This window comes from Lycorma delicatula, chromosome 3, assembly GCF_047948215.1.
Source record: "Lycorma delicatula isolate Av1 chromosome 3, ASM4794821v1, whole genome shotgun sequence".
NCBI lineage: Eukaryota > Metazoa > Arthropoda > Insecta > Hemiptera > Fulgoridae > Lycorma > Lycorma delicatula.
Genome location: NC_134457.1, coordinates 114,943,081 through 114,969,491, shown reverse-complemented (window position 1 = coordinate 114,969,491; position 26,411 = coordinate 114,943,081). Strand labels below are relative to the sequence as shown.

Sequence of the window (26,411 nt, the reverse complement as noted above, 5' to 3'; positions counted from 1 at the left end):
TGTGAAGTTTATGAAGAGAATGTTATGAGTGAGATCAGGGTGAGACATGATACTGTATGTTTAGAAATGGGTGGACATGGTGAAAAGACATGTGGCTGGCTGATTGTTGTAAATGATGAACTAGTTAATGGCATCTACCATATGAGAGAGAAGGGTCTTATGGTTGATTTCATGGAATGTGGTATCATAATCAATTCAGAAGTATATTGTAAGGCAATAAAAGAGCTAAGAAGGGCCAATTAAACAAAAAATTTTGCAAATTTTTCAAAGAAAAATAATAGAAACAACCTCCTCCAATATTCCTACCAAGAAAGTAAACATTGTTCTCTGGTAAATTTTTCTGCTAAAAAAGCAATACTTTTAAGTAGAATCAATAAATAAATATTTCACTTTCCATTATTTGCACTATCTCTCATATATTATTATGTATCATAGTCTTTAAGATTTGGTTCATTTCACTTAAATCTTGATTAAACTTTGATGTAATAGTTAACCATGACAAAAAACAAAAAAATAAGTACTATTACTCAATGTTATGTCATACATACTTAATCATTTTTTATATTGCAGTTTGCAGAGCACTTCATAACTCTCTGTTGTACTTTTATTTATAAAGATGCATTAAAAAAAAACTACTCACTTTCTACTTAGAAAGTGATTTCTATATACTTCTATGAAATACTTGCAGATCTTTCCAGATGTATGATGTAATACTAGTTGTATCATATGGTGCTATTATAAATGATATTCATCTTAAATTATACAAAAAAAAACATCTAGTAATCCAGTAAGTTTTTAAACATTTCATTTGATTTGTCATGCTTACTCATTTAATATTATTTATTAAATTTATTGTTTGTAATATTGTTTATAAATCTATTGTTTTATTTATAGTTTCTTGTTACTTATTTGTAACAAATTCATTACAATGAATTATACAAGAATGAATATAAAATTCATGAATTCACCATACACGAAGTACCACAAATTTACAAATACACTAAATTTGAAAAATAAAAAACAACAAACATCAAATGCATCATATATTTGATCATATACTAAATAAATAGCTTTCTTAACCACTTGACATGTGGAACATACAATATAATGAGGAAGAAAGTGATCTAAAAAGACCTACTGGAGGAATGCTTCCAAAAATTTAGATAATAAATCAATTTTTAAATTTACTTTTGTGCTGGCTAAACTACAGTTGTCATCTTGATCTATAAGCACACTGTTATAAATGAAATAGAGGTTATTTTGAGTTTATCTTAAATTGATTTTCAAATATGAAGCTGTTTATGTTTTTATTAAAATCATTCACTAGAAGAATAACATAATCTTTTCAATGGAATTCATGTTAAAAAATATACACAAGTATAATTCATATAGTTGTAGTTAAAATTTATATTTATTCATACATGTTAAAAGAGTTGTGAGAGGTTCAGTTTCAAAAGGTCTATTGTCCATCAAATGAAATTTTTTGGCAAATCACAAAAATTAGTATTATAGCTAATAACTAACAACAATGACTGAAAGGTTTTTACCATACCAGAATACTTTTGGCCAAAAAAATCACTTTGAAAAATGTTGGATATAAGATATTTTTTCAACCTTGATTTATAAAATTGAAATATGCTACTTCCAATTTCTAACTTCCACAAAATCATATTTAGTTAACAAGTTTTAACGTAAAATATAGAATTGACCCTCATCAAATTTCTGATCTTTCAGTAGTAATTATTTTGGAATCAATGAGTATTTAAAAAAATTCTACCTTCATTTTCAGTAATCATAGGGTACCGAATTCATTTTTTTGACCACAAAAAACAATTCTATAACAGAAATAAGAATATCACATTTTATTGATTTGAATGGTGATGAATTAATTAAATCAGAAATTCATTTAAAACATTTCATTTTACGTTGTGCACGCTTAGCTCAATTGTGAAGATAACAGTCACCTCTCAATGACAAAAACATTAACTGTTTTTTACCACCGTAGCAGCTCAACGGCTGCACCGATTTCAATGTATGACCCCGCGTTGGAATTCTTAGAATATCGGGATTGTCATAGGCTATATAAATATATTTATATTTGTTTAAATAAATTAAAAAAATTATACTATATAAAAATACTATATACAAAACTGTCACCCGCACGCTCTTTACTTATTCTGTATTAGAAATTATCCTATATTAAAGAGCAATGTTTGTCAGAAATATTTTTTTTGCAGTCGTGTTTTTTAATTTTAATATTTATCTCTTATTTTGGCATTGTTTCGGTACAGTAGCTTAAAATTGAATTAACAAATAGTAAGCGTTTTCAATTAATCGCCACTATACTGGATGAAGCATTAATCAACGCCTCAGAAGCGTCGTTTTCTGATTTTTATTTCTTTACTAAAAACTGTCCATTTTAATTGAACTCGTATAATAAAAAATATCAAATCAAAAATAACAAAAAAAGTAAGTAATTCAAACTGAGCCAGAATTGTACGGCAATTTTCGTACGGACTACACCCCTGTACTGTATCAGATATATCAAGGAATTTCTCTCACACTGCATCATTTATTTCAGATGATTTCGACATACAACGGTATAAACGGCAAATCTCTGACAAATCGCGCTATTTAGGGGGATGTCGCGAAAGGTTATTTTTATGGGTGCACCCAACCCACTTTAAAAGTTGTCCAGTTTTATTAATTATAACAATTAAAGGTTTATTTAATACATATTATGTAATCGAACCAAAAAGTTTTTAATTTTCATATCTGCACTTACTGTGTACTTTGAACTTTCTAAATTAATCATTAACGTCCTTAGACACCTAATGTCATGAGACGATCTTAGATCGTTTCACAACACACCAGTTAAAAATAATTTACTAGAGGAAGACTAAGATAAGACAAAGGTGGTTATATTGTGTTAAGGAAGACCTGAAAAAGAGAACAGAAAAGGAGAAAGTTGTTGAAAAGTAGTGGAAAGTTAAATTAAGGTTGTAATCTGCTATCTGATCCGATAATAGTAATTGGATAAAGAGATTGCCGATTATTTATTAGTACAACTTTATCCTGTAAATTTAAAATAAAATATTATAGTTTAGATATTACTTAAAAATGTATTATTTAAAATTTATTCTAAACATTCATTTTGAAATAGTCGGTTAAATCAACTGTTGGTTTTTCAAAATAGTAGCTGTTTAAAAAACGTTTCCTGAGCACTTTCTAAAAATGGGAAATATTTTTTTTCCGGAGTCAAATATTTAAAAAATACTAATAAAGAACAAACATCACGTTGTGAGTATAGAAACAAATAAGTACACACATTTAAGTGTATAATCTTTCTTTATATGTAAATAAATCAACAATAGTAAAATTTATAGCTTTTCTCGGTAAGAAAATTTTAAATATTTCTTTCTTAAAGCATCTCCCTTACCTCACCCGATTAATATAATGTATATCACATTCAAATGAAAACAAAGATGATCAGCATGATCAAATGAAGGTAAACTATTTAAAAACTAAATTAAAATGGCTTAACTTTTTAAAAACATGTAAACTACAAAAGATTTCCTAGAAGTATATTTCTACGTATGCAGAAAATGAGGAGTTTGAAACTATTTTCAAACGTGTATGTATTTTTGATATCCGTGAAATAATTTTTATTCTCTGTGGTTTTGTATTTTCAGTGTATTTACACAAACAAAATAGTTATGTTACTTATAAATTATGATATCTATTATAATACCGGAGGTACATTATGACATTAAAATTCATAAAAATGACATTTTTTAAATTTAATGCCACAGATTACTAATTCCTTCTTGCGGTTATAACATGTATAAATAATCTAACTGTATACATTAATATGAGTACCGGATTAATGCTCTACCGGGACTGACAGAAAATTTAGTTTTGGGGCCCCATTTAAAAATTTTTATAAGTAACGTACAACTTGAAACAAAAATTGAAGGGTAGTCGGGAAATTCCCTTTCCGGCATCAGTAAAAACTAAAAACTGCCTTCTCATATTTTTATTTGATTTAAAAAAAATTGTTTTTGTATTTCTGAAATTCATTACTTAGTTTTTATCTTTTTAAAACTACACCTTGTTGGCCTCTAACTGAGGCTATAGCTCCCCCTTGGATTCGCTAGTGGCACTAATCCATTTTATTAATTAGTCAGTTATTTTGATGATTAAATTTATTGTATTATTTAAAAATAATAACAATATTCTATATTATTAAAGATGAATAATTTTTTTTTTTTTTAATTTATTATTATTTTGATTTCTTCTTGTACTGAAGCCGGGCCCCTCCAAACTGCAGGGCCTAGACATTTGTGTTACTTTTCGATTGGTTTATCCAACCCTGATTTGTATTATCGTAAACATTATATTGCACATAAGATGCACAGATGATACTATAACTTACAGTAAGCGGTTTGCGAAAACTATCTCCAGATGAATTTATTACAACGAAGGCTTTATCGTCTAAACAATACGCCACTAGATGTTTGTCCCAAGCAAACCAATTGTTTACTTTTGGTAGCTTTTCTTCTGTAACTCCTAAACATAAAAAAAAAAATACATTTGTTATTGATAGTGGAGAGATTAAGAACTCCATTTCTGTCTCAGAAGTATGAAGTATTAGTATAATTACTAAAAAAGGTGTTTTCTTTGAAACACGGTTGTTGCGGACATGTTTTAGCAGCATTATCTGAAAATCAGATGAACAGGCCGCGTGGGTTAACGATTGTAGCCTACCATGCAAGGGGCAGTATACTGTACATTCTACTAATGTAGTCTCACATCATCGCAAGTGGCGACATATTTCACGGTTATAAATGCACATGAAACTCTAAACCGCAAACATGTATATTATAAATTACGATTCATGATACACTGAAGCTGTAAAAGGTAATTTAACTATTGAAAGAAAATCAAAATAAATTAATTAAAATGTAATTGTAATTTGTAATAACTTTACAAAAAAATATAAAATATAAAACATCTGTGCAAAAAACACATAAATTACTGTAAAATGTTAAATAACGGCGAATGTGTTATATAATTATTACAATGTTTTAATTATTCAAATGATATAATTTAGATATTTGTATAGGTCAAATATTTCATTAGCATTTGATTTGAATTAAGTTAAATCAAACTTACCGATTTGTGTTCTGTATTCAAACTTTATGAATTCATTTCTTCAACTCCAGATAGTATCTCCAATGGAACCTCATCTTCGGTATCGCTCGCTGTTTCATCAGTAGAAGTTTCACCACTTAGTTTGATGATTAGTTTGTCAACTTCAACACCCATGGCAAATTCTTTAGGTCAGTAGTAGATTTCAATTTCAATAACTTTCTCGTAAAATTTTAATTACATACTAGCATCATTAGAAGAATCTTTTTGATCGACGAGGGCAATATCTGCTGCTTTAAATGTTAAGTTTCGACCTCCCACCCGCTCTTTTATTATTCCTAAAATTAGTTCTAAAATGAAATTTGTGAACTATTCTTCTGACAGCTGAGGAATCATAATTGTAACAGGTTTGCAATCACTGTAACAGGTTTTTGTCTCTTGCGATTATTATCCTGCGTACAGAAACTTGACTCAGCATTTTATTTGAAAACGTGCCTTCAGCTTTCCTTTTAATACGCGTTATCGCACTATCGGATACACAAGTAACTTTACTACAATGAAGTTGAACTTGTTGCAAGGGAATAAGAAAACTGTCGTCTAATTTCTTAAATTTGTTAAGCTTAGCTTCTTCTTCCATAAATTTTAACACGTTATGTACAATTTCTTTGCTCTGTCTACGCAATTTTTGATTTTTTACTTTGCTTTTAATTACAGAATTCATTCTTAAAGAAAAGATGTCAGTAAAATAAATTATATTGTTTCACGTGAATACGCTAACACTATTAGGCCGTATGACAAAAAGAAACTACAATCCGTTTTGAAAAACCACGCATAATATCCTTTAAAAACAGAAAAAGCTATAATTCTTAAAAAGATGTCACTAAAATTTAAATAAAAAGCGCACAAAAATAAATTTATTGAACTTGCCTTGCTACAGTTTAGAAAATTGTGATCCTACTAGAACTATCGGCACGTAAGTTGGCACAAAAATATGGTAGCATTCAGCAAATATTTGGCACGGTACTAGGCCGACTGAAAACATTGTCAGTTTAATATAGATGATATATATATAACCAAAAATACATACGATGCTGTTTAATTAAAACTAGTTTAGTATCACAATTAATATTACTATTTTAAAGTATTTTAAATAACTATTTTTTTCTACTCATATTATTGCTGTAGCTCGCAAGTTTCGAAGTCCCTGTCGTCGGTAGATTCTAAAGAGCTAGTGTCCGATTCTGAATTCACATTTATCACAAAATTTTCGAAGTGCACATCATATAAATATTCATTTTTAATGTATTTTTACAACGTTAACAACATGCTGTCAGATATTGTGTTCCACACACCTTATGAAATTCCTCTTCAGCTAACTTAAGAACGTCCGACAAAGTTGTATTTCTTTTAGCTACTTGCCCTTCCACTTGACGCTTGTTTTTGTCAAATCAATGAGCAGTCTCCATTCTACAGTGTTATATTCATGATGAAGTATATCGATCAGAGCATAGATATTGTTACAATATGCTAAATATTTTCTTCAGAGTATAAATCTTAAAACTTTGCCTGACAATTACGAAAGAAAAAGACTAAGTGTCAGTATGAAGAAAATTCTAGCCTTTCAGCCATAGATCCCAAATGCTTGACTTGTTTATTGGACCAGTTCAAATCCCACATAAGGTCATTTAACTCACAATAAGTTGTCAGATGAGATTCTCAGGAAGAGAATTCTACTTCAAAAGTAGAATATTTTTGCTCCTCATGTTGAACTTCAGTTCAACTATAAAGGTATAAGGTAATACACATTTTTTTTAACCTTTGACACCAGTATTTACAGCCAAAATCAACAATCAAGACCCATAAAAGTTCACCAAGTGTGCTAATATAAGCTATAACAATAATAATAATAAACTAATAAAATATTTTAAGTATTACATATTTTACACATATTTACTAAAGAGAAAAAATTTAACCATTTTATCTTGATAATAGAAATGCAATGATGTAAAAGGATTATTTTTTTTCATTAATATCTTTAACATCTTAACCCCTATTAGGAATATCATGATAAATCTAATTGGAGATAATAACCAAGCCTCTAAGTTATAAATCTGCGAAGTTTTATTGAAATTTGTTCAGTAGTTCTTGCTTGTTGCATGCCCAAGGATGACCCTAGTTATCACTTTATTATATATACAGAAAATAACAGTAACTTTATTTTTACTTTTTAACTGGTAGTGCTATTGATATAATTTTTTTGTTTGTTTACTTTCATCTTTAGTGAATATTACCTTGTTTGGCATTCTTAGGGTAAAAGGTGCACACAATTTGATGAGTGGCTTCAATAATGTCAAAACATGCCAATAAAAAATACATTTGCATTGTTTCCCTCCAAGGCCTTTATGTGAGATACAAAGGTTGTGTGAGGAGACTGATCCCCCATTTGAAGTTGTAGTCAGACTTGACAATTAATCTGAGTGAAACCTTGGGTGGTGCATACTTTTTTTGGTTGATAGGGAACAAAAGTGGTCCAAATAGTTTTTCTTTGAGATGCTTCTACATCTGTTATAATTTGTATTGTTCATATTTATATATTCCCTTCACTAACTGCAGACTGACACTCAATTATCTCTCTTGTCTTTGGAGTGTCTAATGACATTGATCTGAAGTCTGTTCCTAGCAGCTCCTACTAGAATTAAATTAAAATTTGTTATCAACCAATTACTATATAAAACTACACTTCTGTCGGTATTTTGTTATTTATTATCCACCATCACAAATTTGTGATGGTGGATTCAGGGTCCAATGTGGTGTAACCTACTTTGAAAATCGATACCACTTTTCAGTTCTCCAAGGTTTCATCCACGTTTATAACTTGAAAACTAAACTGTAATAATTTGTCTCTTGTAGTCATTGTGATAGGATATTATTTTTTTGCCAAATGCATTTGTTACTTAAGAAAACGTATTTTTTTTTTAACTAAGTTCTCTAAAAATTTACCCAGCTTAAGTCAAAATTACTTAAAGCTTCAAGATAATTTTGACTAGAAGCTTTCTCCAAAGGCTCCTTATATGTTGGAATTTAATCAGGCATGTGCCATGAAATTACATTAATATGAGAATAAATATAAATTGGATAAATATTGAAATTAATTTTATTTTATTTTCATTTCTATAAATTAAGGGTGGCATTATGTAAAGCTTAACTTCTTTGATACCATTTCATTTCTATGGTCTTCTAGAAAACAGAATACTTAGAAAAAGATTGGTTCAAATGTATTATTTCAATAAATGTTAATTGGAGAGAGTCTAGAGGAACCTCTGCAATCACTAAATCTGCGAGCCAGGTAACTCAATTTCTTTGATATCATTAAATATTCAATGAGCCATAGAAGCAGAACATTTCTTTTAAAACAATTTGAAAATCACAAATTTCATTATTGTTAAATGAACTTCATTTAACAATTTTAGTTAAATAGATTCCAGAATATAAAATAATGTTTACTAGTTCTCTCCATGTTAAATCATGAGCAGAACCCATCCCAAAAACTAGTAATGACCTTATCAATTCAAAGGAACTATATCTCAGAATTTGTTGAAACTGAAATTTAAGTTTAGGAAAAAAGAGGAAGGCAATTGTTTTTGAGCACAAACCTACTGTTGCAACATTAATAAATGGATCTATACATTACTTAATAGTTATAAATTAATTTCATATGAAGAGAAGTCAGGGAGAGAATGAAATATCATAATTACTATAATCTCTATGTGTCACTGAAGTTGTAAGCTTTGAAATATGGAAAGAATTATCTTTCAAACTAGTTTAATAGTTTCTGAGATCTTGGACAAGAAAAAAATTACCTTTTTATTATGTGATCCAAGAGTTATACATTATAACTTCTTTTTAATAACATTAAAAAGAAACATTTCTTTTAATAACATTATAATGTTTTATATATATAGATTAAATGAACACAAAAGTTTGATGAAACATTAAAAAACTGAACATTACAGAACATCACAAAATTTAATCTTTCTTTTTTCCTTCAGTCCCTCTTCCAATCTTCTCCCCTTCCCCTCTTCCAACCTTACCCTTTTCCCTTTTTCGCAAAAATATTTCTTTTCATGTAACTAATACATATTCTGAATATGAACCAAATCGGACCATAAATACAATTTTTTGAAATATCTCAACCCCCGTGCCACCTATCAGGTTCAAACTAATTCAGAAACCTTTACGGATGTGCGCACGCACAACAACTCAGCAAAGTTTCATTGCAATCGGATGAATGGTATAGGAACGCATACGGAATAAACAAACATTCATTTTTATATATATAAAATTAGAATTTTTGTACTTGCCTTTTCTTAAGCTGTTGTGAAACTCAACTAATCTATATATTTCAGACCAACGATGTTCACCATTCCATTCAGACTTATCCCACTCATCAATTTTCATTTTACTTGCTTTAAATGGTGTTATTCGATTGTTTTTATAGTTTGGTGCTTTTTTGTTGTTTGATTTAGGTGTGGATGTAAGCAATACAATACCATGGAATTGTGTCAATAAAAATAAAGTTGATAGCTATTAAAAATAAAAATAATAATATTACAACAAAATAAATTAAATATGAAAATTATTAGATGATATAATAATTTCAAACAATTTTTTTCTGTAGAAGCTACATAGTAAAAACATCAAATAAATAATAAAATTAGTAGGTATATTTTGAAAAAATTCTTTTACAAAATTTTTATGTGTAATATTGACTGCAATCCAAGAACTGTGAATCAGTTGTTTGATAGTTATAACTTTGTAATTGTTTTTATCTAAGAAGATACAATACATTTCGTTGTTTAATATTGGCAAGATTCTAATATATATATATATATATATATATATATATATATATATTAGATGAGCACAACTGAAAGTTTGAGAAAACATTAAAAAACTGAACATTACGCAACTTCACAAACCTTTCCCTTCTTCCCTTTTTTCCTTTTTCCCTTTTTTCCGTTTGCCCTTTGGCCATTTTCCCGCTCGTAAATCGGTCAGTAGTGTTTTAATCTATAGCAGACATATACGAACATTGCCTTTTATATATATATAGAAGAAGAAAGTCTGTTTGTATATTTGTTTGTTTCGTTAATATTTCGACCCCGGCGCCACCTACCGTGTATAGTTTTTGAAAAAATGTTTCTTTTCACGTAACCAATACATATTCTGAATATGTATATATTCAGAATATGTTAGAATATATTCAGAATATAACATATTCTGAATATGTTAATAAACTTTTAACATGGTTTTAGGAAAACGTTATCTACTGACAAACCCAGTTCCCAGTTTGTAGAAAATATTTTAAACCCATAGTTAACAAAAATATCTCAATTTTTTGTGATCTCAGTAGCATTCAATTATTCCACGATTTTTCCTGATGAAGAAATTTATTAGGTATAGTATCCGAGGAACTGTCTGCAGTTTTAGTCACATCTTATCTACCGTAAACAAGAAGTTGAAATTTTATCTTTAATTAAGAATACATATGTAAAGTTTAAGTCTTCACTTTAAGTTGTAGAATGCGGAGTGCCTCGTAAGTGTTATCGGTCCCTTATTCTTATATGGTTTATTAATGACCTAACCTCAAAATCTTTGATCATTCATATACATCAAAGATCTTTTTTTATAGATGCACTTGTATCTATCTGTTACGAATTATATGAATATGGACTATTTAAAAGGAATTAAAAATTCTACGACAAATCAAAAAATAAATCACCATCATGGAATGTAAACATCTAATTATAAATATAAAAGAACCCTGTATTGTGATTCTCAGGTTGACGTAAGATTGATGATCTCGTAAATAGTATTCCCGTTAATGATAACGATAGTTTTCACTCATAAAGTGAAATTTCTGATTGTTTTATTAGATGAAAAGTTCTCATGGTATATGCAAAATGATTTTGTTTACAATAAAATCAGGCCATACCGTTTTGCTTTGAAGCGTCTTAATAAAACACTAAGTTTGTCATTATTAAATCTTATTATGCCTACATAGTATAATCTCGTATAAAACATGCCATGTCTTGGAGGTCCCTCTAAAAGACTGACCGAGTTTTTATGATACATAAAGGGACTGTCAGATCATTACCTGCCGCTCAAAAGTACAAATCGTGTGGACCAATATTTAGAAAAATAAATTTTTACTTATTCTTGGGCTTATAATTATAAAATATGCATTTTTGCTTGGTTACTTACTCTTAAAATTAATAATATCCACCTACATCAAACCAAACAACAGAACTGTTTTCGTGTAACAAAATGCTTTAGCTTACTAGAAAATACTTTATAACAGTTCAATTGCCATGTTTAATAAATTGCCGAACCATTTGAAAAATTTTCCCAATTTTAAAATATAAATTATATTTATAATAAAATATAATTTTTATATTATACATATTAATATTTAATTTTATAAAATATATTTAATATTATAGAATATTTTTATTTTTAAAAATGAATGTTTGCTTGTCTCTTATGCGTTCCTACGCCATTCATCCGATTGCGATGAAACTTTGGTAAGTTGTGTGCACGCCCGCGAACCAACTCACCAACTCTGATGTTAGTTCACATCTTGGTGAGAGTTTGAAACACACTGCAACATCTGTAATGTATTTATGTGTAAAGGAAAAAAGCTGATATGGGCACTACATGACTTCCTTGTACGCCTATTAAATTACATATACACAACATTTTTTTTTTTTAATGAAAGGTATATGAAAATTTTATTTCATTAATAATTTCTGATATTTTGTTATTTTATTTTTTTTTGTTATTATTGAATTATTATTTATTGTAAAACTTTTTCACAATCACGGGTTAATAATTATTAAGAAATCAATAAATTTAAATGAAAAAATATTAAAAAAAAGGAGATGAGGTCGGATTCAAACCGATGTGCCTTCCCCTGTAAGTTCCAAATATTTCATTAATTAAAATTTTATTTGGCTGTTTCTGAAACCAATGAAAATAAGTACCACTTATGATGGATGTATCGTTGAAAAGCTTTCAATGAGGCCTTATTACTGCAGTTAAAAAAAGTCCATAATTCATATGTTTTTCATTTTGGGCTTTTTTGATACTTTTGGTCCAGTCGATTGCAATCAAAAGGGGAGGTCACTACTAGATGTTACAACAGTCCTAAATTCAAAATTTCAACATCCTACGGCTAATCGTTTTTGAATTATGCGAGATACATACGTACGTACAGCGTTACGCCAAAACTAGTCAAAATGGGTTCAGGTTTGGTCAAAATGGATATTTCCGTTGAAATCTGAAAACCGTAATTTTTCGCGATCACAGTATTTCCTTTACCTCGTATAACAAAATAAAAAAGAGTAATTTTATTCAGTGAGTATTTTATATTTTGTAACGTGGAATAATTTGTGGGTAAAGTACAAATTTTTAAATGTGAATATAGTTGTTTAATTTCAAAAGGTGTCACTTCAAATTTTCGGTGTCATTATTCCATTCATTTTGAAAAGTTGATATCATCTGATGGATTGTGGGTTCAGATATAATTTATTTTTAAACAATAGCAAGGAAGAGTGTGGTAGTAAAGTCGAGCAGAATAGAAAAAAAATTCAACAATGTAAAATTTAAAATGAAGATATTTAGTTAGAATGAGTAAAAATTAAAGTGAAAATTTAACATCACTATTTTATGACTGCAGTAATTTTAGTAGGTCAGCTTGTATTGAGCATAAACGGGTACAAAACCCTAAACGGGTCTACAAATGAAAGTTTCTGCTACATCAAATTTCATAAAAATGACTTTTCATGTGTAGAACACTTTTCTAAATAAAATTAATTTTAGAAAGACAATTTCATATTCTTTTACAATGGATAATGTTCTACTTTCTTCAACTTATTTAAAGCTTACATTGAAAGCTGACAGAACACAATCCATTTGCAGTTTCTACTACAACAGTTTCTTCGTTAGACTGGATATTTATTACAATACGAGTGACGAGCTATACAAGTAAATAAATAGTATATGCCTTTTTCGTTTTCTCTTCAAGTCACAACCGTATTTTTTCTTTACAGAACACTGATATACCTGGGCCTTAATATTCCAATGAAACTTCCAGAGAAATTTCAGAAGATGCCTCTTTAGAGTAATTATCAACATCAAGGTCTACCTCTTAAATTTTTTATCATTTCAATTCAATTCGCAAATTTATAGCTCTCGTTCTGATTTTCAGAAAGTAGTCATAGGCAGACTAAACACATTTTATAAAACTAAGCAACTTACAGATGAACAGATTACGTATAGAGGGGCGTTGTTTTGAGGAGATAGATCAGTTTAAGTATGTGGAGGTGATAATCGAATAAAAACGCAGAGAAATCAGATATAAAGAATAGGGTCAATCTTGCCAGTAGATGCTTTTTTATGTCATCAAAGTCATCACTCCAAACAAAATTGAGACTTAACCAAATTAATTCATGCATGGAGCCAGAAACACGGGTACTGAATAAAGAGGCACAACGAAAACACATCGTTTTTGAGAATAAAATCCTAAGAAAGATCTTTGGTCCGTAAATGAAAATGGAAAGCAGGGGATCAGGAAAAACAGGGAAATAAGTGAATTGCAAATAGTAGTCTGACATAGCGGCTCAAGTGAGGAGTAGATGAATTAGGCGGGCAGGTCATGTTTATACGAAGAGAAGAGGGACCCTCTTAAAAGGAGTAGGACTGACCAAACGGACAGGAAGGAGGCTACCAGGCAGACCAAAACAAAGATGGTGGGACCAAATTAAAAAGGACTGGTTTGAACTGTGGAGAGACAGTCGAGAAGGCGGAGGACAGAGAGAGGTGGTGGGAAGTTGTTAAAGCGACAAAATCCCATCTTGGCCATCAGTAGCCACGAGAGTAGTAAAATAATAGAAGTCATGTCCACAATGATTTTATCAATTGTTTATATTGCTTGGAGATATCTTTAATCAGAATAGACAATGTAAATACATTGTTTATTCTGATTATTATGCACGGTTTTTATATAAATATATAAAAACCGTGCATAAATCTAGGATTTTTTTTATCGTAGCGCTAGTATGCAGTTTAACAGTAGATCAGAATAGTGAATGTGGCGGCTAATGTAAGGCTGGTTTACTGAGATCGCATGCAATCTGTACTACTAGTAAAAAAAAATTACTTGCGTAGAAACTGCTTTACAGTAGATCAGAATAGTGAATGTGGCGGCTAATGTAAGGCTGGTTTACTGAGATCGCATGCAATCTGTACTACTAGTAAAAAAAAATTACTTGCGTAGAAACTGCTTTACAGTACCAGGATCTATGCAATATTTCAGAAAAAATTAAGATCTTAACTAACTTTTATAAAGTCTTTCTGCGAAAATTAGAAAATTAAACTCTGTGCGAAAATTAGAAAGAAAATTAAATCGATAATGATTTTAAATTTATTTTCTTTCTATTAAACAAGAATAGGTTAATACTAACTACTGTAAGGTGATAAAACAATCAAGATGCATAATAAAGGCTCTTCTGCATGCAGTCCGCCTAAGAAGGATGTATTGACCCACACAGTCGGCACTAGTCTTACAAACCCGGTCCTGATTCAATGTAACTTAGTTTTCACATCAATAAGTTGCGGATAGCTGATCTATATTACTTTAGTTTAAGTGAAAGGAATAAAGTGGCCTTTCTATCGCTGTTATGTTTAACACGCAAAAATAAAATATGGATTAAAAAGCTTTTTAACAGAATGAATAAATATTGACGATAACGACTTTAAAAAGTTTTACGAATTAATAAAACGTCTTATCCTTGCAGAAACAACGCCTCACTGCAACGTTGCATTTTTTAACAAAATGCGATGTTGTTGGAACACCTAAAATATGCTCGTAAGATACCGCTCATTTACTTGGAAAGATAATTCCAGACACTTGAAAGGGTCTGAGAGATGTTTTGCAAGGCCCCACCAAGCCACTCGTGCAACAATCATACAGACTGCAAGCGGTAAGATGGGCAATGTTGAAATTTGCCAGACACCTGGACTGCAGGCTATTTGGAATGAACGGACGCTGCGCAGGCAGCTAAACGATTCACTGTCCTGATTATGTTTGCCTTCCGGCAAAATGACTGTGAGTGGGCCACTTAAACGTAATTATGATTCGGTATATAAGATATGCCATTTCAAACCTTGTATGCTTTATCATTACTGCTATCAAGAAAACTAAAATTTTCGAGTTTTGGATGAGGCGTCAAAGTGTTTGTTCTCTCAGCTCTCGTTTGGAAATTAAAGTTGAATACAACGACATCAGAGGAAGGAAGAAGAGCGTATTTCTTTGCTGCAAAAGACAGGAAAATAGCATTTTTAATTTATAATAAAGAATTAGCAGAAATAATAGTATTCATTTTATTTATTTTCTTTTTTTAACAATAAATCTTTACTAATTTGTGTAAGACCTGATAGTGGATAGCATTTGGTCGTTGTCGTTCTCAGGCTGTCAATATCGGAACATTGTTGTTATTTTGAACTCCAAAAATCTTTTCTTGTGAAAAGTTCTACTGTTGCAAAATTATACACCTGCAAACTTTACAGTGACAAAAGTTTACAAAAGTAAAACAAAAATTTACGAATAATATATCAAATTAATTTAGGTCAGTTTTTCATAAGCATAACATTTATCTTTTTCCATAAGAACACCGAAAATAACTGTAATAACTTTTGAAAAGACAAAGCACCCTAGAATTTGAAACTTATAAAATGCCAAATTTACCTGAAAATGTCATTCCGTACGGAATGACAAAAAATTTGAAATATATAATAACTTTCTATTTGTTACTGCTCGGTCTGTTTCCTTATTCAAATTTTGACTTTCAATAAAAATAACTGTTTCTTAAATTTATGAAAAAAAATGGTTAGTTGATACTTCCTAAACAAAGAATTTGAAAATCTGCATCTGATTTATATGTATTGCTAAGTATTGCAAATTGTTAATGATTTGTTTTACAAATGCATAACAATCTAAAAAAAAAATTTCAATTGAATTTATAAGACTAAATTATTCAGATCTCAACTGTTTTTGGAAGAGTATTAAGTAATTTGACTTATATTTCTTACTCAAATTAATTTTCAAATTATTTCTACTGAACTACAATTTTTTTTTTTTAACATTTACAGCTATTTTTCATTTGTACTCGTAGTTTTATTGAGATATCCTACAATACACATTTTGAAATCTGCATGTTCAGGAAACTTTTGTATACATTACTAGACGATTTCTCAATTGTTGATTTTAAGGGATTAAAGCGAAGAAGACAACTGATGATAAATTTTTGTTACCAAATATAACAGATATTTTGGGTAAATTAGGGAGAGGCCAGTATTTTACAACTTTGCATTTAGCATCAGGATTCCATCAAGTAGAAATGGACCAAGATAGTATAGAAAAAAACTGCATTTTAAACTGAAACAGAACACTATGTATTTTTAAGAAATGCTCTTTGGAATAAAAATGCCACACCTAATTTTCAAAGGATAATGAATAATGTATTACGTGGAGTTCAAAATAAAATCTGTTTAATATATTCAGATGATATTATTATGTATTCAACTAGTTTAAAGGAACACATAATACGATTAAAGCAAGTATTTGATTAGCTCAGATCCGCAAATTTTAAAATAGAATTAGGTAAAGCAGAATTTTTAAGAAAAGACTAAGGAATTTTTACATATTTAGGATATATTGTAACGCCCTACGGAGTTAAACCGGATCCGGCAAAGGATAGAAGCAATTAAAAGATATCCAATACCAGAAACCACTAAGGAAATAAAAGGATATTTAGGATTATTAGATTATTACCAAAAGTTATTAATTTTGCGAATATAACAAAGCAATTAGTTAAAATTAATATTGAAGATGTAGATTATGTTAATGTTTTAAATTGTGTAAAAATATTTTATCTATTATTACAATACCCAGATTTTAATAAGGAATTTTATCTTACAACTGGTGCTAGTAATGTAGCAATAGGTGCAATATTAAGTCAAAATAAAAACGGTAAAGATTTACTGATCGTTTATTCAAGCAGAACATTAAACGACACAAAAGAAAATTATCGAGCTATAGAAAAGAAATTACTTGCCACAGTTTGGGCAAAGAAATATTTTCGCCCGTATCTTTGCAGTAGGAAATTAAAAATATTTACTGATCACAAATCGTTACAATGGCTATTTTCAATTAAGGAACCGAGTTCAAAATTATTACGCTGTAGAAATCAGAAGAACATGTTAATTATAGCAAAAATCAAATAATATTAAAATTAATTAAAAACAATCCACGTAAAATTAAGATACAGAAATTATTTGAAAATAGTAAGACAAGAATAAATGTAGAAATAGCCGAAAATAATTTTATTGATAATATAATTGATTTTGTTGAAGAGTACTTAGTTTCCAATGTAAAATACAGTTTGTGCTTTGAAGATGATTTTTATGAAAAATTTACAATTGTTATAGCCGAATATTTTAAAAGTAGCTAATTGCAATTAGTTAAGTATAATAATAAATGATTGGATATTACTAATAATGATGAATAACATGTAATAATTAATAATTATCATATAGGAAAAACCAATCATAGAGGCATAGAAGAAACGTACCAGCAGGTTAAAAGAAAATATTATGTACCAAATTTAGAAACTCATATACAGAAAATTTTAATAAATGCGAAATATGTATGAAAACGAAATAATTATATTTAGTAAATAATATATAAAATAATTTAATAATAAGAATATGTTTTTAATGAAATGATATATAAAATAAAATATGTTCAACTATTATTTGTAAATCTACTTTACAGATGCTACATAGCTCATTTTTCAAAAGGAAATACGTGAGGTAACACTACCAAATTATATTACAATAATACACAAAGGATTAATATAAAATCGTACGTATATATTATTGAAATAAACTAATATTCAGTAAACGATGCATTAAATAATTTAAACATAAAGGAATACCTAAAACAACTATTTAACTTATGGAATTTCTGAAGAGGTATTACAGTACGTACACGATGAAAATATATTTCAAAATAAAGTTACATATAATTAAATTCACAAGACGTATAGGTTAAAACGGTCCAGAAATCAAACAAAACAAAGAATAGATATAGTAATGAGAGAATTACTTCGATAAATAAAAATAGGAAAACGGCATAAGTACAAGACATTACAATACGAAGAATAAAATACATTTGTCTAATATTAAAAGCCTAGTAAAATAAATGAAATAAAGGAAGTAAAACAAAAGAAGTACCTAAAATAATTATTTTAGATAGAGGGAACTCGCAAGTGGTATTCCAATACGTACTCCGATAATAAACAATGAAAAATAACAAATATAACCCTAATTAATTTTTTTCCAGGACCCTCTTGCCACTAAATGAAATTGATCCTAGATCTCCGGATCTAGCAGCAGTTGGGAAATTAAAAATATTGCAATTAACTCTGGAATTGTACCAATTAATTTAGGTGTAGCTAAGTTAGAGAATACGTATCACACTTTTATGCATTATTATAATTTAAATAAATTGTTTAGTAATATAAAAAACTTGAATAGAACTTATACTATAAATGCATTAGATAATATTAATAATAAAGAACTGTATAACATAAGTAGTAGAAATGATACAAATCTACTACTATTTTCTGTTTAAAAAAAAAACAAAAAATAGTAGTAAATGTAGAGATGTGATTAATTGTTTAATTGTACATGTTAAATTGTTTAATCGTACAAAGTTAGTAATTGAATTAAAACTAAAAATAATATTTTTAAATATTAATGTAAGAAGTAAACCTGGTATAGTAAATGGTTTATGTACAGTTATAAAGATGATTACAGGAAATACGGATGTTAATGATGAGGAAATATTGAATAAAATAAAGAATAAATAAAATGTTATAGTTGAACAAATAAATAATAAATTTTCAGTTAATATAGATATTATAAGTGAATTTAATAGAACGGTTAATATTAACAATTAAAATAAGATTTTAATTACGAGTAGAAATTTGAATGACTTTGTAGAATTATAAAAACTAAAACATTTCTTCAATCAGATTATTATATTATATAACTCTGTGTTAAGTTTAGTTCAAGATATTGAAAATACTTTGATTTTTTGTAAACTACGAGTAAATGTATTACATTCTAGTATTATGTCGACGAGAATATTATATTCATATTTATATTTTTAATGAAATATTAAAAATATCTAGGTATTATGTTAATAGATTACTATTTGCACCAATAATAGAAAATATTAGAGAGTTTGAAAATATATTAAATAAAAGTCGAGCGTAAAATTAGTAATAATAAATATAATATATTTTCTTAGATTACCTATTGTAGAATCAATGAATAATTTGTACAAATTAGTATCTACACCTATTGTTAAAGATTCAGAATATATAACGATCAAATCGAAAGTGAAATATTCTCTAGAATCACAAAGGTTAGAATTTATCGAATTAAATAGCGAATGTAGTAATAATAATAATAAGTACAATAAATATTTTTGTTCATTTGAATCGGTAACACATCAGGAAAGAGATCGTGAAAAGAATGCAGTTAAAAATAGTAATATTAATAATTATAAATATGTATTATTACATATTTACTCCAACAACCCAGCGCTGAAAAAGACCGTCCCGGCGGGGCTGCCCCTTCCGGGTTGTCCCGTTAGAGGCAATGGAGTTAAGACCGAGTCCCGCTTCTAGGATGGGGCCCAGGAACGACATAGTCGGGCCTGGTTACCCTACTCTGGGAGTTAAGAGGTAGGCACGAAGGAACCGGCGGGCCGACCTGTCATGCCGGATGCAGGGAGGCCTGTTTGAGTGTATGAACATTCCCCTGAGCTGTGTTATACTTAATTCCAAAGATCCGGCCCATAGGTGAGGGGAAAAATATGTATCGTAAGAGATTAATGAAAATTGAATTAGACGGATACTAGAATTACAATATTTTTTGACCGTAATGCCAAATAAACAGAAAATAATAATAAAAGAAATTACAAAGAAACAATAGTTAAAAACGTAAATGAAATATATTTAATTTATCTGAATAACAGTAAAATAATATTGTATAGTATAGGGATAGCCCATTGCAATATGTAAATATAAGTTACGGGCATCCAAAATCTTTAAGTGTAAATGAAATTAATTTTGAAAGAGTGAAGCACTCAGATTTATCCATAGGTTTAAAGACATTAGAATTAGAAAAAGTAAATTTGAATAATATCCCAATAATTAAAAGAAATAATTTTGTAACAGATAGAATGTCAATTTGGACTATGATATTGTATAATTTTATTGATTATTAATATCGTTATGTTATATTTAAAAGAGATACACCTTTTTTTTCCCCCCTACTCTCCCCGACCGGATATCCATTTAAGTATACTCAGTCGGGGAGAGTGTCCTTCTACTCAAAGGGGGCGTCCCCCACCCACCGGCTTTACATCCGGCACGGCAGGTTGGCCGCCCCGGTCTTGGATCTTTTGTTTTATTTTTTGCCTGCCTCTAATTCCCCGCGTTAGGGCCAAGGTCCGGCGATGCCGTCCCCCAGCCCCTCCGCAGGGAACCGGGTCTCGGTCTTTACACCTATGCCTCTAACCGACGGTACCCACCCCACAAAGCGCCTAGACGCCCGCAGGGAGACACACCGCCGGCCGGGACTCGGTCTTTTCTTTTATTCCCATCTCCCCTGGAGTTCTCCCCCTTCGCAGGATTCCGCATACCAGGGCATCCGGGCCTTCCACGGAGAGACTGTCCACCCTTCCATACTTAACTTAATCACAGTCTACCGCCCTCTTCTTCCTTAGTTCTCAGGATCTCTCCAGCAAACTTTCTGAACCAGTCCCAGTTCTCTTGATTTTGTACCATCCAATTAATTAGATTATCCGGTGTTAATCGATTTGCTATAATTACTCTCCTGTTTTCAGCCCATCTAGGACATACAAATATAGTGTGCTCCGCATTATCTGTTTCCTCACAATAAACACATTGTGGTGTGTCCCTTTTTCCAATTCTGGCTAGGTACTGCCCGAAAGATTCATGCCCCGATAATAACTGTGTCATATAGAAGTCAACGTTTCCGCGTCTACTTCCATACCACCTACCTATATCAGGGATTAGTCTTCTAGTCCAATCCCCGACTCTTGAGCGTGACCATTCCAACTGCCATTCTTGCTCCAATTGAGCCGCTATCTCGTCTTGTGGTAGTCCCTCATATCTAAGCATCCTGCTTTTAATCTACAGATCTATTGGTAGAACCTCTGTTATTACGCAAAGCGCGTCATAGGACACCGTTCTGTAACTAGCGGCCACCCTCAACAGTGCAAGTCTATGCGCGCTTCTCAATTTTCCTTTATTCCGAGATACACCTGAAAGTTGAAAGAGATACACCTGAAGTTGTTAATCAACACCCCGGATTTTTTATTTGGGGAAGGAAGAGTTGATGGTACATTGCATTCCATTTGCCACGAGTATATGATATCAATAAATTCTAGGAAACCACTACGTGCTGGAATGCAATGCAGTCTTTGTTTCTTTGTAGCAATTATTTAGTCAGTTCAAATGCAGTACTTATTCGTTATACATCATCCTGTTTTGTTAAACATGTAGGTATTAACATTTTCTTATTACAAAATATATGTAATAATTATATTTCATAATTAATATTTGAATGTACATCAAAGTAATTGTAAAATATTTAGTGTTATTAAAAATAAAATTTATTTTTAAAAACACTTCATGTTGTGCATTAACATAACTTTATATATATATAATTTAATTTTACCGGTCTTTCATCAAGGTACTGGTTGAAATGTTTGAAAAGTGAAGTATCAACAGTAAGTAGGTGGCTATCTTTTATTAATATGCTTTAATAAAAAGGAAAGAAATTTACAGATTAATTATGTTAAGTGCATTAACTTTAAAGGTTCTAAGCGATCTGTCACAAGTCATTCCTAAGATAATAGTCATCACTATGGATAAAAACATAAAATTTAATATATTTTTATTAGAGTTTAACATAGGTCTTTTAAATGTTAACTTAAAAATACACAAAGCTTTAACGATTATAAGTTTAATCCCTTTTATAATTTCTCTAAATTGAAAGTTAAAATACATCCCAAAATACCCCAGCTCTAGGAGGAATACATTCCTATTTCTCTTTCGATGTTTTGAAGATGACTAGATCATCTATACTGCATATATACTCAAGATGACTAGATACCATATCTGCATTCGCTTACCGAATTACTAGTATCACAGACAGATGAAAAAAAATAATTAGACGACGTCTTTACGCAAATTGAACGATAAGTGAACTGATTTTAGAATTTAAGAATTTATTTCATCGATGTAAAAAGTAACGTTGTTCGAGCAGTATTGGTGTAATAGTTATAAAACAAAATTGGCAACACTTCTAGGCTGGTTTTTCAAAATGCCACAATGCGTAAGTAATGTGTCTACTTTCGTTGAGACCTGAAGTAAACGAAATAGATGCCGAGCGAAGTAGTATGAACCGGGTGTACACAAAATTGCGCGACAGCTACTGCGCGCCTGATTTAATTCTAACGTAATAATAATAATTTGTTTATTATTTGTTTATTTGCTTTGTTTGTGCAACAGAACAGTCACATAAAACCTTTGTATGTTGCACAATATCACATAAAATCACAAAAGAACAGCCACAAGTCAACAACCCACATATAAATTAAAAATACAATATTCAAAACACAATAATAATAATAACAATTATACAGTCAAATACAAAAAAACAATAATTAGAACTTTAAAAACGGTAGCTATGGAGTGATAATAAAAACACATGAAAACATACAAAAACAAAAACACAATATTTCTAATACATTCCAAATAAAACAAGTTATAAGCAATAATCCTTAAAAAAACAACAATAATTTCAAAATCATGAAAGTGAGCATTACACCAAGGACAATAATCCATCGCCACGTAACCCTCTCAAATTTTTAATGAAGGCCGTCTCATCTTCCCAAAAGCTTAGCTTATCCTGGAACTCCACTGCAACACTGGTACACCGCTCAATCGGAGAACGGTGGAACCAACCGGTGTCACAAATTGCCTAAAAGACCTCACTGACCTGGCCTGGTTTCGCAAGACAACATGGTAACGCGTCGGAAGTTTATTGTGCAGAGCTTTATAAAAGAAAACCAAGTCAAAGTACGTTCTTCTATCAGTTAACCTGGAAAGGTCTAACCGCCTCAACATATCTTCTCTACTAGCGCCAACAAAACAATCTCTAAACTTAAAAACGCACCCAGTTCAAGAACCTATTCTGAACACCCTCAACCAGATCAGAGGCAAAAACTCGTGTACTATTCCACACCACGGTCGAGTACTCCAAGCGACTCCTCACCAAAGACTTGTACAGCAGGTTACAAGTGGAAATATTGTTAAACCGTCCACAAATCCAAAGGACAAGACCAAGGTCCCGGCGTGCTTTATTGACAATCCGAGCAACATATTCGTGAAAATACAACTTCGTGTCAAATAAAATCCCGAGGTCCTCAACCAATGTCTCAGCGACAATAGCGTGCGTACCAATCCTATAGCTGAAAACAGAGCTCGATGTCTTACGAGACAAAGTCAAATGTTTGGTCTTTCGAAAATTTAAGGGCATACAATTGCAATCAGCCCACTCAACAACCTTGTCAATATTCAATTGTAGCAACAGGTGATCCATACTATTCCTGATCGGACAATATATTTTGACGTCATCCGCAAACATCTGTAAATTGCACGTCAAAAGATCACCGATATCATTTATAAAAATAATAAAAAGAAGGGGACCCAAAACAGAGCCTTGGGGCACTCCAGACTTAGCCAAAAAGGATTCCTCAGACATCTGCCCACCAAAACGCACTGAAAACGCCTGTCATGAAGATAAGAGGACAGCCAATCATTAAAACGATCGCTGAAGCCGAAGCCCTTGGTCTTTGATAAAAACAAATGATGGGGCATCTTGTCAAAAGCCTTGGTAAAATCAAAATATATCACATCTATATGTATATAATAATAATAATAATAATAATAATGCCCTTTTTTTTCCACTCTACTCCCCTGGGCCGGTCCGACTGGTTGGTATTGCGCCACCCAGGGGAGTGTCTGGTAAATTCTAACGAGCCTCCCCGCCTACCGGCTGAACGTCCGGCATGGTAGGTCGGCTCGCCGGTGTCAGCTTTTTTGAGTGATTTTCTGTTTGCCCATTTGGTAACCACGACATACCTCGAATAGCCATAACGTGGCACCGGGTCTTTTCTTACTCTTCTTCTTCATCAGAACCTATCTAAACCCTTGGAGTCCTCAGTGGATCATTGAGAACGACACACCTCAGCGTGCCGTCTCTCACCACTGAGGCTGTCCACCCTACCCTATTTTACACTAGTAACCTAGTCGCTTTTCATCTATATCCTTCTCTGTTAATTCTGCTACTATAAATTCCGTAACCTTTTTCCAGTTTATTTCGCTCCTCAACATGTGCTCTAGGACCTCTGCTGGGCTCATACCTATTATGCCACAGTTCCTCCTTTTAATTGCCCACCTCTCGCAGCTGAAAAATGTGTGTTCTGCATTGTCAATTCTCTCACAGTACATACATTCTGGACCTGGCCTTCTTCCAACACGATGGAGGTACTCATTGAAATTGCCATGACCTGTAAAAAACTGCGTGATATGATAATTTAACTCACCATGTTTCCTGTCTAACCATAGTGCCAGATCTGGAATCAGCTCCTTCGTGCGTCTGGCTGGTCCTTCCTCCTGCCATCTATGTCTAAGTCTATCTTTTGCTTCATTTGCTTTGTGGCCTTGCGCCCTCTCGACTCTATTTAGAGCCATTAAGTCTATTGGTGGCACCCCAGACAACACGCACAATGCCTCATAGGAGACCGTCCTGTAAGCTGAAACAACCCCCAGCAACAGCCTCCTATGAGTACTAACTAGTCTGTTCAAATTTCTTTTAACCCTGACTGAGTGCCACCACACTGGTACTGCATATAACATCATGGATGTCACTGTGGACGCTATTGCCCTTCGCTTAGAGGGTCTTGGAGCTCTCTGCGAAGACATTATTATATTCAAATTCTTAGTCATCTGTTCACCTTTGGCACATATGTCTATTATATGCTGGGTGAGCCGGCAATTCCTCTCATAAGTCACACCCAGGTATTTAATCTTTTCGACCTCTGTTATTTGTTGGTTTCCAATTTGGATGGCCGGACGGTCTAAAATTCTCTTCCCTGTGAACATAATATATTTACATTTCTCTATTGCCAGCTGGAGTCCCCTTTCTTTCAACCAATTATCTATCGTCTGTAACGTGTTGTTAGCACTCTCTTGTACATCTACAGTTGTTATACCCTTGATGAGTATCGCCAGGTCATCGGCATAGGCAATTACTTGTACCCCATCCTGATAGTCTAGTCTTAATATCCCATCGAAGGCCAGTATCCAGAGTAAGGGTCCCAGTACAGAACCCTGTGGGACACCGCCATAAATATTGAAACTTAGGCACTCACTCTGCGTGTCCACCAAGCATTCTCTATTTGAGAGGTATTCCCCTATCTGCCTTCTTAAATAAGGACTGATACCCTTTTCCACTAATGCCCTTATTTATTGATTCCCACTTGATAGAACCGAATGCATTTTTTACATCTAAAGCTATGAATAGAGGAAATACGCCTCGTTCTCCATGTGCCGCTCCTAGTATCCTTAGCCCAGTCGATCACCTTTTTCGCCGCCTGTATCGTCGAACGACCCTTCATGAATCTAAACTGATTTACACTAATTCCTATTCCTTTCTCAAGTTCCTTAAAGATTCGGCCAGCGAGCATCTTCTCCACTACCCTCGCCATGGTATTTAAAAGACTCAATGGTCTGTATAAAGGTTCTCTATTGTCATTTGTGCCTTTTGGGAGGAACACCACCCTAGATTCCTTCCAGATTCCTGGAAATGTCTTGTTTTTTAATCCTTGGCTGGCAACATCAAGCATTTCATAAGGAATTCTCTTTATCAGCCCTTTAAGGAGTGCCGCTGGAATTCCGTCTGGACCCGGGCTCTTCCTATTACCCAGTTGTGCTACAGCCAAGTGCAGTTCAGAGAACGTGAAGCGTCTG

The 26,411-nt window shown here is 31.5% G+C and overlaps 1 protein-coding gene across 1 annotated transcript in view; it reads right to left on the bottom strand.

The window, feature by feature from the left end:
• Positions 1-26,411, bottom strand: part of LOC142321912 (alpha-amylase-related protein-like) — a 91,679-nt gene that overhangs the window by 33,033 nt on the left and 32,235 nt on the right. Inside the window, exons 7-9 of the mRNA XM_075360427.1 lie at positions 15,378-15,526; positions 9,513-9,735; positions 4,436-4,569 (exon numbers count right to left, since the gene is read on the bottom strand). Of these exons, the coding sequence (XP_075216542.1) occupies positions 4,436-4,569; positions 9,513-9,735; positions 15,378-15,526 (506 nt within the window). The remainder of the gene's footprint in view (positions 1-4,435; positions 4,570-9,512; positions 9,736-15,377; positions 15,527-26,411) is intronic.